Source organism: Canis aureus, chromosome 5, assembly GCF_053574225.1.
Source record: "Canis aureus isolate CA01 chromosome 5, VMU_Caureus_v.1.0, whole genome shotgun sequence".
Classification (NCBI taxonomy): domain Eukaryota; kingdom Metazoa; phylum Chordata; class Mammalia; order Carnivora; family Canidae; genus Canis; species Canis aureus.
Window position 1 is genome coordinate 55,300,504 of NC_135615.1, and position 13,785 is coordinate 55,314,288.

The following is a 13,785-nucleotide window of genomic DNA, read 5'->3' on the forward strand; positions in this document are numbered from 1 at the left end:
CTCTATACCAATTTCAGTATTATTCTAGTTCTACAAACAATGCTGTTGATATTTCGATAGGGATCACATTACATCTGTAGATGCCTTTGGGTTGTATGGACATTGTAACAATAGTAGTTCTTCCAATCCATGATCATGAAATATCTTTCCATTTGTTTTTGTCATCTTCAGTTTCTTTCATCAGTTTTTTATGATTTTTGTAGTATGGCTCTTTCACCTCTTTGATTAAGTTTATTCCTAAGTATTTTATTCCTTTCAGTGCAATTATAAATGGGATTGTTTTCTTAATTTCTCTTTCTGCTGCTTCATTATTCGTGTATAGAAAGGCAACAGATGTCTATGATGATTTTGTATCCTGTGACTTTACTAAGTTCATTTATCAGTTCTAGTAGTTTTTGGTGGTCTTTAGAATTTTCTATATATAGTATCTTGTCATCTGCAGATAGTGAAAATTTACTTCTTACCAGTTGAATGTCTTTTGTTTTTCTTGTCTGCTGCAGCTAGGACTTCCAGTACTATGTTGAATAAACATGGTAGTGTCCTTATTTCTTGAAGAAAAGAGATGGAGGCTTTCTAGAACTCGTAGTTGGCAGATGTAGAGTGAACCCAGGTAATCTCATGTCATTGTTTTCATTACCAAGCTAAACCAGTCACTTCCTTCTTATTTTTGAAAAGTTGTTCTTTTCCACATAAATATTTTTTGTGGAGTTATTTTTAATTTTTTCCCTACACCTTACTTCTGCTGCTTTGCAACAACTCAGTGACTTATCTGGCCTTAGCAGGGGTTTTTTTCGTAATCATTTGCAGAGTAATATCTAATAACATAAACATTATTAGGTGAAATTGAAAGTGTTGGATCTACCACATGAAATCTAACAGTTCATGTTGGGAATCTAGGGGTGCCTGACTGCCTCAGTCAGAAAAGCATGGGCTCTTGATCTCAGGGTTGTGAGTTGAGCCCCGTGTTGGGTACAGAGATTACTAAAAAAATAAATTAAAAAAAAATGTGGGGAATCTAATTGGCTATGCTTGTGATATTTAAGATTTTCTCCCAAAGGTTCTTTGGGAAGTCTTTCATATTAGCAATGCGTTATCTCTAGTGTATAATACCTCTCAGGACAAAATCACTTACATATCAGAGTGGAATAGGAAGGAAAGCAGAGAGGGCAGACGATGATATTGTGACTTCACTGTGTAGGCTATTAGGAACAGAGCCATTGAGAACGCATGTTAAGGGAGAATAAACAAACGTCTTACTAAAGAACTATAGCAGAAATGAGTTTGAGCATCTTAAATTCTTCTGTGATTTTTAACATTCCATGTGTAGTGTGGCTGGATTAAGAAGAACTAGTGTCTTTTGTCCTAGATGAGTTGTTTTCCGAGGGTGGTGCCCAGACTGCAGCATAAGCATTACCCGAAAACCCGTTAGAAATGAAAATTCTTGGGGCGCGTGGGTGGCTCAGCGGTTGAGCATCTCCCTTTGGCCCAGGACGTGATCCCAGGGTCCTGGGATCAAGTCCTACATCTGGCTTTCCACAGGGAGCCTGCTTCTTTCCCTCTGCCTGTGTCTCTGCCTCTCTCTCTGTGTCTCTCATGAATAAATAAATAAAATCTTTAAAAAATAATAGTGATTTGACTGTTAATTCTAACAGTAACAGGACAGGTTAACAGTATTTAATGAGCCCAATAACTATTAGGTAATTCTCTATATATTAGTTATATATTATTATGAGTTACAGGCTCAATAATAATTGTGTCTCTCGGGGCTGTTTCTCTAGGTTAAAAACGTTTCTGCAGGCACACAAGACATGCCTCCTCCCCCTTCTGACTATGTGGAGAGAGTGGACAGTCCCATGGCGTACTCTTCCAATGGTAAAGTGAATGACAAGCGGTTGTATCCAGAGTCTTCCTATAAATCAACACCGTAAGTAGCATCTTCCTTCTTCAGATAGAATGACTCTTAAAAAAAAAAAAAAGAATATTTCCATATGTTGATAAATCTGTTTCTGTTTACCATTTACTTTAAAAAAATTTTTTTAACATTTTCCAAAGGCTGGAACCTGATCTTTGGCATAGTTGGTGGAGACTTAGAAGATGAGGAGGGTGGGACTGTCAGCTGGTGGGATCTTCTTCCCCTTCTAAGCTGAAAGTGATTCTTTTCTCTTGCTGGTTTAATAGGAAAGGGGTACATTAGATTTTTTCTGCTCTAGAAAAGTTCTCTTTCCCATTGCCAGTTTTGAGGTTGAGGTGAGAGTGAAGGACATTACTGATACAAAGCAGAGCTGTGTGCGGTTTTGTTTCTTCTTGCCTGTAACTAGTAGAGCTCATTAATGGAACAGAAAGATTGCTGGTTGATCCACCCCTAGCCACATACATTTTTGTGTAACTAGAAGCTTTGTTTGAATTCAGGAATTCTGAGATCTCACCTGCTGAGCTAGGTTCTTCACATTGCTGAAGGAAGTGAAACTGATAAAGCCTCTAAGTATAGATTTACAAGTAGTGTGAATAATCTCACAGTGAGTTTCTGGCCTGCAGTGGGTGCCATTATGGTTCTTGAAATGGTGTCCCCATTGTGTTTTTTTTTAAAACATTTTATTTATTTATTCATTCATGAGAAACAGAGAGAGAGAGAGAGAGAGAGGCAGAGACACAGGCAGAGGGAGAAGCAGGCTCCATGCAGGGAGCCCGACGTGGGACTCGATCCAGGTCCCCAGGATCAGGCCCTGGGCTGAAGGCAGCGCTAAGCCACTGAGCCACCTGGGCTCAAAAATTTCATTTTTAAGTAATACCTATACCCGCCATGGGGCTCCAAGTCATAACTGTGAGATCAAAAGTTGTATATTCCATCAACTGAGCCAGGCAGCCATCTCATATATAATTCTTGAACTCCAAATTCATTTGTAGACCAAAAGTAAAAAATAAATGTTCCCTATAACTGCTTTGATTGTTTCAAGGTAAAGGTGTATCTGCTGGAAAACTTTGTGTTGCTTCAAAGTTTTATCTCCCAACTCCTACCCTCCCTCCCCTCCCCTCCCATTTAGTGGTCCAGTTTATATAGAGATCCACCCTGGGTGCACAGTAGTTTGGGCACCTGGAACCCCTTAAGATGACACCAGCAGCTAACTTAATTATGGAATCAGTTTGAGACAATAGATTTTATTATTACCCTGGAATGGAATTTGGAAACAGATGACAATATATTTGGTTTTGATCTTCAGGCTTGACTTTGCTGTTGGTTTCTTTCTTTCATTGTTTTCTTTCTTTCTTTTTTTTTTTTTTGTAAGATTTTATTTATTTATTCATGAGAGACACAGAGAGAGGCAGAGACACAGGCAGAGGGAGAAGCAGCCTCCATGCAGGGAGCCCGACATGGGACTGGATCCTGGGTCTCCAGGATCACACCCTTGGCTGCAGGCGGCGCTAAACTGCTGAGCCACCCAGGCATCCCTTGCTGTTAGTTTCAGTTGTGAATGATTTGGAGGAATTGGATTGGATTTTGACAAAAATGCAGAGCCCTTGAGGCTGTTAGAGGCAAAGGTATACATAGTAGAAGCACAATCCTTGTAAAAGTTTAAAGGTATGATTTGCACAACTTCCGTGCATACATAATACATATTTATAATGCATCTTGTCATCAGCCGTGCCTCCAAACTAATTGTAAAGCCTGAGTGACATAGCATTCTACATGTTGTCTCTTTTCATGAAAACCTAGATATTTTCACAAATTCATTTGGAACAATTTAAAAATCTTATTCTTAAAAAAAAAAAAAATAAAATAAAATAAATAAATAAATAAATAAATAAATAAATAAATAAATAAATAAATAAAAATCTTATTCTTGAATAAGCCAGTACATTTGTAACATAAAATTTAAAAGAGAGGGGATCCCTGGGTGGCTCAATGGTTTAGCGCCTGCCTTTGGCCCAGGGCACGATCCTGGAGCCCCGGGATTGAGTCCCATGTTGGGCCCCCCCATATGGAGCCTGCTTCTCCCTCTTCCTGTGTCTCTGCCTCTCTCTCTGTATGTCTATCATGAATAAATAAATAAATCTTTATTTATTAAAAACAAATAAATAAATAAATATAAATCTTTATTAAAAATTTATTTATTAAAAATAAATAAATAGGGGATCCCTGGGTGGTGCAGTGGTTTGGCGCCTGCCTTTGGCCCAGGGCGCGATCCTGGAGACCCAGGATCGAATCCCACGTCGGGCTCCTGGTGCATGGAGCCTGCTTCTCCCTCTGCCTGTGTCTCTGCCTCGCTCTCTCTCTCTCTGTGACTATCATAAATAAATAAAGAAAAAAATATTAAAAATAAATAAAAATAAATCTTTATTAAAAATAAATAAATAAATAAAAATAAATCTTTATTTATTAAAAATTTATTTAAAAAAATAAAAATAAAAGAGGGCAGCCTGGGTGGCTCAGCGGTTTAGTGCTGCCTTTGGCCCAGGGCCTGATCCTGGAGACCCGGGATCGAGTCCCATGTCAGGCTCCTTGCATGGTGCCTGCTTCTCCCTCTGTTTGTGTCTCTATTTCTCTCTCTCCTCTCTGTGTATTCTCAGAAATAAATAAATCTTTTGAAAATAAATAAATAAATAAATAATAAAATTTAAAAGAGACAAAGGGATAGCTTTTGTCCCCAGCTACCAAGATTCCTATTCCTAGAGGCAGCTGGCTTACCACTGTTTTTTTTTTTTTTTTTTTCAAGTATGGGGGTTGAAATTACAACTCTGAGATCAAAACCTGAGCTGATATCAAGAGTCAGACACTTAACCGACTGAGCCACCCAGGCGCCCACCAATTTCTTTTATAACTTTCCAGGGTGCCTAAATGGCTCAGTCAGTTAAGCATCTGCCTTCAGCTCAGATTGTGATCCCCCTGGGGGATCCCTCTTCCTCTCTGTCTGTCTCTCAGGAATAAATAAAGTCCTTAAAAAAACTACCTTCCAGAAGTTATTTTTCAATACTTATGCTGGCCAAAATGTACATTCGTTATATCTTCCTTTAAGAAATACTAGCACATTAAATGCATTATTAGCACTATGTCTTTGAGATTGTGCATATTAGTATACAAAAAGTTTAAGGATCTGTTTTATAGCTGCATGATATTCCACCAAATGGATATAGTGTAACCTTTGGGTCTCTTACTGATGCATACTTTTGCCAATGGTTTGATATTACACATTGCTGTAGAGAATAAACTTGTGCATTTATCTCTTTATATATGTGTGAATATATCTGGAGGAAAAAAAATTTTTTAGATTTTATGTATTTATTCCTGAGAGATACACAGAGCCAGAGACACAGGCAGAGGGAGAAGCAGGCACCCTGCAGGGACACTGATGTGGGACTCGATCCCAGTACCCAGAGTCACACCCTGAGCCAAAGGCAAATGCTCAACCGCTGAGCCACCCAAGTGCCCCTGGAGATCAAATATTTAAAACAGAAGTGCTAAGCTGAAGGAAGTTTCCTATTTCAATATGAAAGTGTACTAAAAAAAAAAAAATCATACTCAAATTGTAGCCCCCTAAGGGGTATACCAATTTGTATTCTCAGCCTACACCTCAGAACTTTCTTGAAGGTCTGGAAAATGCACATGTGATGCTTAGTTTCAAAATCCAGAAGGAGAGGAAAATGGTGCTAAGGGATGTGGATGGGACATTATCTCCTGATTTATGTGCGCGAATGATGGAAGGAATTTGGAGCCTCTCGGGAATAATAGAAATTGCCAGGCGTTACCCAAGGCAGAGTATCGTGTGCTCTGGAAGATTCAGAGCACATCCACTTGGTTGGAGTAGGGCTACACCTTCAGTCATAGGCTGTGTCTCCCCAGGCTTTCATAAAGGTGACCACGAGTGCCTCTCCATGCTGTCATAGTGGATAGAGCAGAAGTTAGAACAGGAACGTTGTGTCTCAGGTCCATGGTAAGGATGAGGTCCTCAACACGAGGACTTCTTTCCCCGAAGCATAAAACACATCCAGTAAAGAGTACTCGTCTTGGGCATACACCTTGATGGTTTTTCACGTGTGAACACTGAAGTTACCACTGCCACGCCAACAGAGAGATGTACAAGCACTCTGAACGGTCCTTGTGTGCCCTTCCTCACTGATATCCCCGTTCCCCTCCACCACAGTTTTGATGCCTTTAACTACCTGTTAGTTGTGTTTATTGTTGGGACTTCTTAGAAGTGGAATTATATGGTAATTACAGTTGCATCTGGCATCTTGCGCCTATCATCAACATGCCCTGTATCTTAGAATTTCAGTGCAATTAGAATTAATACTGGGTTAGGAGATGGCAAAATATAATTGAAAATGGTTTCTTTTCCACTTTTTCTAATTAAATTTAGGCAATATCCCCCTGGTAGGTACATTCTGTATTATTCTGTCCAAATCCAGGGTGAATACATTGTTATAAGTTAAGGAAATTGGTCTTAATTTATAAGTATAAGCCATCCGGGTGGCTCAGTTGGTTATGCATCTACCTTGGGCTCAGGTCATGATCTCAGGGTCCTGGGATTGAGGCCCACCTTAGGCTCTCTGCTCAGCAGAGAGCCTGCTTCTCCCTCTCCCTCTGCATCTCCCCCTGCTTGTGCTCTCTTGCTCGCTCGCTCGCTCTCTCTGTCAAATAAATTAAATCTTAAAAAGTCATGGAAGTTGAATGTCAACATGCCACAGAGCCTTCAAGGCAGGCTGATACCTTGCCAATGAAACCTTGTATGGTGGCAGTAAATATGCAGCTAGCAGGATAATCTGTTAGGACTTTTATACAAGTCATAGGAATTCACTGGTTCCCATTAGGCCGAGGGATGGTCGAAGTTCAGGCATGGCATGAGCCAGGAACTCAGTAGGTGTCAGGGCTCCTGTTACTATGTGGGCTTTGTTGTTGGTACAGCCTCTATTAAAGGAAGACGGCAAAAAAAATTAAAAAAAATAAAAAATAAATGAAGATGGTCGTCCACATTTTCCGGGCTACATTGAACTTCTGGCACAGGACATAGAAAATGGCATGTCCTTTCCCAAAGCTAACGTGTAAAATCTACTGAAAGATTCCTGATTGGCCCTTTTTGGATCATTGTTGTTCCCAAGTCTAGGGAGACAGTGTTCTTTGACTGACAGGGCTTAGATATTCCCCCCAGTAATGATGACAGTTTCAAAATACCATGTAGGGGTGCCTGAGTGGCTCAGTTAAGCATCTGACTTTGACTCAGGTCATGATCTCTGGGTCCTGGGATTGAGCCCTGCTCTGCAGGCTCAGTCGGTTGAGCACCCACTCTTGATTTTGGCTTTGGTTTTTGTCTCAGGGTCATGGGATCAAGCCCCACCTCCGGCTCCCCGCTTGGTGGGAAGTCTGTCTCCTTCTCCCTCTGTTGCTCTCTTGGTCTCTCTCTCTCAAATAAATAAATAATTTTTTTAAAAAAATTAAAAATAAAATAGTATGTACATAGTGGACATTATTCTGATAGGACACTGATGTTGATCATGCCTTGTTTATCTTTCCTCACTGTTACTGGGTGTCATCAGAAAGCATTCCTGTGAATGTATTTTCAATTCAGTAATTATCTTGAACACCTGCCAGGTACACCGTAGTTGGCTAGGTGCCCTGGGAATGCCGAGTTCTTGTTCTCATGGAGGTGGCAATCTACCAGGGGCAGAAGACCGCACATAGTAGCTACACTGAGAGTCCGGGCAAGGTAGGAGCACCGATGGCATGTGCAGGTGTGTGTGTGTGAATAAAACAAGTGAATAAAAAAGAAAGACGTTGGGCATCCCTGGTGGTGCAGCGGTTTGGTGCCGCCTGCAGCCTGGGGTGTGATCCTGGAGTCCCGGATCGAGTCCCACATCGGGCTCCCTGCATGGAGCCTGCTTCTCCCTCTGCCTGTGTCTCTGCCTCTCAGTCTCTCTCAGTCTCTCTCAGACACACACACTCTCTCTCTCTCTCTCTCAATAATGAATGAATGAATCTTTAAAAAAAAAAAAAGGGCTGTGAAAGGGTGAACTTTTGGACCTGGAGACTGAGGTGGATACCAGGGAAAACATGCAGCTGGTTGCCTCTTCAGGGTCGTGAGTATTATGACCTCATAGAATTTGTATCTAAGGGACGCCTGGGTGGCTCAGTGGTTGAGCGTCGGCTTCTGGTTCAGGGCATGACCCCGGGGTCCTGGGATCGAGTCCCATATTGTTTTCCCTGCAGGGAGCCTGCTTCTCCCTCTGCCTATGTCTCTGCCTCTCTCTCTGTTATTCTCCCGTGAATAAATAAATAAAATTTAAAAAAAAATTTAAAAACCTGCACCTTACTGAAGTGTTAGTGCAGTCTTAAAAAAAGAAAAAGATTTTGTATATAAAAGTAGGTTCAGGGGATCCTTGGGTGGCTCAGCTGTTTCATGCCTGCCTTTGGCCCAGGGCGTGATCCTGGAGTCCCAGGATCGAGTCCCACGTCGGGCTTCCTGCATGGAGCCTGCTTCTCCCTCTGCCTGTGTCTCTGCCTCTCTCTCTCTCTATATATATATGTCTATCACAAATAAACAAAAATAAATCTTTAAAAAATATTAAGGGGATCCTTGGGTGGCGCAGCGGTTTAGCGCCTGCCTTTGGCCCAGGGCGCGATCCTGGAGACCCGGGATCTAATCCCACGTTGGGCTCCTGGTGCATGGAGCCTGCTTCTCCCTCTGCCTGTGTCTCTGCCTCTCTCTCTCTCTCACTGTGTACCTATCATAAATAAATTAAAAAAAATTTAAAAAAATTAAAAGTAGGTTCAAAGATTATTGACAGTATACATAGCCCCGGAGGAAGCCTGCCTCTCCCTCTGCCTGTGTCTCTGCCGCTCTCTCTGTGTCTCTCATGACTAAATAAATAAAATCTTTAAAAACAAATTATGAGAGGAGGCCTGTCTTCATGTTTTAGGTTTTGTTTTTTTTTTTTATTTCTTTTGCTGGGTAGCTTCCTCCCTCTCTAGCCCCTACTCCCTTAAGTATACCTACTGCATTACCAACGTGAGAAGCGTAATACCTGGCAACTTTGGCAGAGTGTCTAGGAACTTGTTACTCATTGACTCGTGGAGAAAGTCACATTTTCCGTCCTTTAGATGTAGCATTAATACAGCGCGCAGGCCATGATAACCTGAATCCATTCAGGACGAAGACCTAAATCACAGGACCACCCCCACCCCCCCAACCACGCACATGCGTCCCAAAGCTTTAGGATTCTGTAAGAAATCAGGAAGTGTAATTTGAAATCTGAAGACTGTGACAATTTGAATCAAGCAGTTCTGGATCACCTAGAAAACAGCATATACCTCGTAGACAGAGCTCAAGATTATAGTTCCTGTAAGTTGAAAGCCATGAGACAACGTTTTCTAATCTTCACACGTTTTTTAATAGTTGATTTGAGTAGCAAGGCTGATGTTGGACAGTCTCGGGTGTGTCCTTTGCCTTCCTTTCATTGCTCTTCTTTCGTTAGCTCTGCGACCAAGGAAAGTTAAGCTGTGCGTCACTGTTACTCAGAAGTACTTTACAGTTGCCATATTCCGTGTTTGGCTTCATTTTCATGCTTGTGGCAGAAACATATGCAATGAAAAATCTGATGCAATATTAAGTAATTACACTAGGAAAATAAGTCTCATGGTAATCCTTCCATGCCATTCGGTCTACATGGCCATAGGATTAGCAAAAGCAGTCGTTTAAATGTTTAATATTTTAGTTTTCCAAGCTTGTATCTTGAAAATTGATGTAGAGGAGTCTAAAAATTAATACTTAAAATGCTTACCTCTGAGAACCAGCTTCTGAAGGTAGACGGGTACAGGTATTTGTCTTCACCACCCAGCATTCCAGGAAACTGGAAGAACCTGTAGAAAAGAATCCTGAGCATTCTGTTCCCCAACCACCTTTGGAGGGTTCAGTCCCTGGCTCAGGTCAGGTAAACACCTCCTTCAGATCAGCCTGGGCTTCCTAAAGTCCCATCTTGGATCCATCTTGCTTAGAAGGTTCTACAAATGGGCTCCCCATACCCTGGAACCTTCAAGCTAGTGGCGCGTCCTAGAGGACTCGAGTGGGTGCCAGCCTGAACACAGGGACGTGCTGTGTGTTGGGTCCCTGAAGTTGGTGAGTGAGAGCACCAGGGCCTACACGTCTCCTCGTGCTTCCTGTGCTGCTCTCTGGGCTCGCTCTGCCCTCCCTGGCCAGGGGCTGCAGCATACCTCGTGGTCCCTGAAATCTGATTGCTGTTTCGCTAGGGTCCCCGAAGTGGTGCAGGAGCTGCCCGCCACCTCCCCTGCGGATGACTTCAGGCAGCCTCGCTACAGCAGCAGCGGGCACTTGGAGCAACCTTCGAAGAGGGCCCCCTCGAAAGGAAGAACGGGAAGGCCCAAGAGGCTGGAGCAGGACCACTATGAGACAGACTACACGACGGGCGGCGAGTCGTGTGACGAGCTGGAGGAGGACTGGATCAGGTAGTGGGGGGCCTTGTGCTGGAGCCGCCCTGGGCCAACGCTTGCCGGCTCAGCTGGGGTCGGGGGGTGCGGTGTCATTTTGACAACCAGGACTGGGGAGGATTTTTTTTTTAAGATTTTTAAAAACTTATTTATTTGTCAGAAAGAGAGAGCGAGAGAGAGAGAACCCAAGTAGGGAAAGCAGCAGGCAGAGGGAGAAGCAGACTCCCCATGAACCTGAAGGCCGATGCAGAGCTCGATCCCAGGACTCTGCGATCATGACCTGAGCCAAAGGCAGATGCTCAACCATCTGAGCCACCCCAGTGTCCTAGATATTTTTATTCATTTCCAGAGAGACAGACAGAAAGCACAAGCAAGGGGAGAGGGAGAGGGAGAAGCAGACTCCCCCCTGAGCTGGGCGCCCCACATGGGGATCAATCCCAGGCCCTGAGCCAAAGGCAGATGCTTAATTGACTGAGCCGCTCAGGCGCCCCTGGAGATAATTTTTGGTTAGGTTTTTTTCCGTAGTACTCTTTTGAAATAAAGACTGACGTGGAGGGGATATGTTTGGCTGTGACTATGTCTTAAAGATACTTTGAGCGTCTTCCACAAAATGACCGATGAACTTCACCAGTGCTTTTACTCATACCAGTAGGCACCCAAGAAAGGTCTTCCAAATAAATAAGACACCAGTGTAGAGGAACTTCTGTTACTGATTATAAAATTCCCAGAGCAGTGCTATGGCTTTGTTTTGGCATTTACTTTTAAGTTAAGGTTTCACAATGAGACCAGAGATCCTTTTAAAAGTTTAATCCAGGGGCGCCGGGGTGGCCCAGTTGGTTAAGTGTCTGCCTTCAGCTCAGGTCCTGGGATCAAGGCCTGTGTTGGGCCCTCTGCTGCTCCCCCTGCTTGTGCGTGCGCATGCTCTCTCTCTGTCAAGTACATAAATAAAATCTTAAAAATAAATAAAATAAAATAAAATAAAATAAAAAGTTTAATCCGGGAGACTTTGGCAAATAATTTTCTAAACAATTAAGTTAACAATTTCGAGTTCTGGCCAAGGTTGTGGTCGAGTTATAATTCATCATCACCAAACTATACTCCTGTGTGATGTGTAGCCAGCCCTTTTATGCCCAAATATTCTGAGAAATGGAATACCAATCAGAAACATTTGCAGTGTGAATGGTGGTTAATAAAAACATTGCTTCTCAGGGTGCTTGGAGGGACGAGTGGCGTAGTATAGTTTGAAATCTCCTCATTGGTGGTTCTCATACCTCACTTTCCCCTCTTCCCACAGGAATTCTCAGCCACGGACACCTGAGTAGCTCAGTTGGTTAAGCTTCTGACTGTTGGTTTCAACTCAGGTCACGAGATCGAGCTTCACACGGGGCTCCCTGTTCAATGGGGAGCCTGTTTGAGATTCTTTCCCTCTGCCCCTCTGACACACACTTAAGATAAATAACTAAATTTGCAAAAAAAAAAAAAAAAAAAGTTCTTGGCCACGTCAGCCATCTAGCTATAAAATATTTTCTTGTATCATGGAAGAAAAAAAAAACCTTTAAAAAACCTGATTCATATTTCTCTTTTGAGCAAATCATTTCATTTCCCTCCCTTTGTAAAATGAAGATATTAGGCCAATTTAGATGTAAAAGTTGAAATTCCATCTTGCTATAAAGTTCATTAGTCCTATGAAACAATTCAGAGTATTTTTTTCAGTGGATTATTAGGTAATAGCCTCACCGTGATCTGTAAAGAATAGCTAGTATGTTGAGAGATACAAATTATACAGAATTTGAGGGCTTTTTTCTTTTCTTTTTTTTTTTTTTTTGATGGTAATGTTTGCTTTATTTTTTTTATAATAAATTTATTTTTTATTGGTGTTCAGTTTATCAACATAGAGAATAACACCCAGTGCTCATCCCGTCAAGTGCCCCCCTCAGTGCCCGTCACCCATTTACCCCCACCCCCCGCCCTCCTCCCCTTCTACCACCCCTAGTTCGTTTCCCAGAGTTAGGAGTCTTTATGTTCTGTCTCCCTTTCTGATATTTCCCACACATTTCTTCTCCCTTCCCATATATTCCCTTTCACTATTATTTATATTCCCCAAATGAATGAGAACATATAATGTTTGTCCTTCTCTGATTGACTTACTTCACTCAGCATAATACCCTCCAGTTCCATCCACGTTGAAGCAAATGGTGGGTATTTGTTGTTTCTAATGGCTGAGTAAAAGGGCTTTTTTCAATTTAATGTATTGCCATATTATTTGTACAATGAGCATATATTTTTGTACATGTACATTTTTATTTTTTTATGTACATTTACATTTTAAAGTCTACTTTTATTTTATTTTTTAAAAGATTTTATTTATTTATTCATGAGAGATACAGAGAGAGAGAGGCAGAGACACAGGCAGAGAGAGAGAGGCAGGTCCACACATGGAGCCTGACATGGGTCTCGATCCCGGGTCTCCAGGATCACACCCTGGGCCGAAGGCAGGCACCAAACCGCTGAGCCACCCAGGTGTCCCTAAAGTCTACTTTTATAATCAAAGGACTTAAACTATTTCTGCTCAGGAAACAAGATCAATTTTTTAAAAATCTAAAAACTGTACTTGGTAGCGGAAGACAACCAGCTGTCAGTAGCTGTTCTCCCCTGCAATGATGAAAATGTACTTTGTGTTCCAGAATTCCAGTTTTAAGACTTGAAATATAAATATTCTATTATCATGTGGTGTTGTATATTCAGAATGAGTTCCTATGACTTGGACCTTAAATTTCATAAATGATTTTCAGTTTTCTTTGTTTTTGAAGAACTTATTTATTTATTAGAGACAGCACAAGCAGGGGGAGCAGCAGAGGGAGAAGGGGAAGCAGGCTCCCCACTCAGAGCAGGAGCCTTATTCAGATCTCAATCCAGGACCCTGAGATCATGACCTGAGCTGAAGGCAAACACTTAACTGAGCCACTTGAGGTGCCCCTTCCGTTTTATTTCTAAAAATTATTTAAGCATAGTATTTATTTTTAAAGATTATTTTATTTTATTTTATTTATTATTATTTTTAATTTCTTTTTTTTTTAAGATTTATTTATCTATTCATTCAGAGAGAGCAAAGAGAGAGGCAGAGACACAGGCAGAGGGAGAAGCAGGCTCCATGCAGGAAGCCCGATGCAGGACTCGATCCTGGGTCTCCAGGATCACACCCCGGGCTGCAGGCGGCGCTAAACCGCTGCACCACCGGGGCTGCCCTTATTTATTTTTTTTTTTTAAGATTAATTTATTTTAGAGTGTGTATATATGGATTGGGGGTGGGGCAGAGTGAGATAATCTCAAGCAGACTCCCCGTTGATTGTGGA

General features: G+C 41.9%; 1 protein-coding gene across 9 annotated transcripts in view; it reads left to right on the plus strand.

Moving 5' to 3' along the window:
* OCLN (occludin) overlaps positions 1-13,785 on the plus strand; it is a 55,170-nt gene that overhangs the window by 33,397 nt on the left and 7,988 nt on the right. For 8 of the 9 annotated variants that reach the window (XM_077898099.1, XM_077898096.1, XM_077898097.1 and 5 more), the window contains exons 5-6: positions 1,779-1,924; positions 10,235-10,450. In XM_077898099.1, coding sequence (XP_077754225.1) covers positions 1,779-1,924; positions 10,235-10,450 — 362 coding nt within the window. The remainder of the gene's footprint in view (positions 1-1,778; positions 1,925-10,234; positions 10,451-13,785) is intronic. The other variant, XM_077898104.1, reaches the window with a different exon arrangement.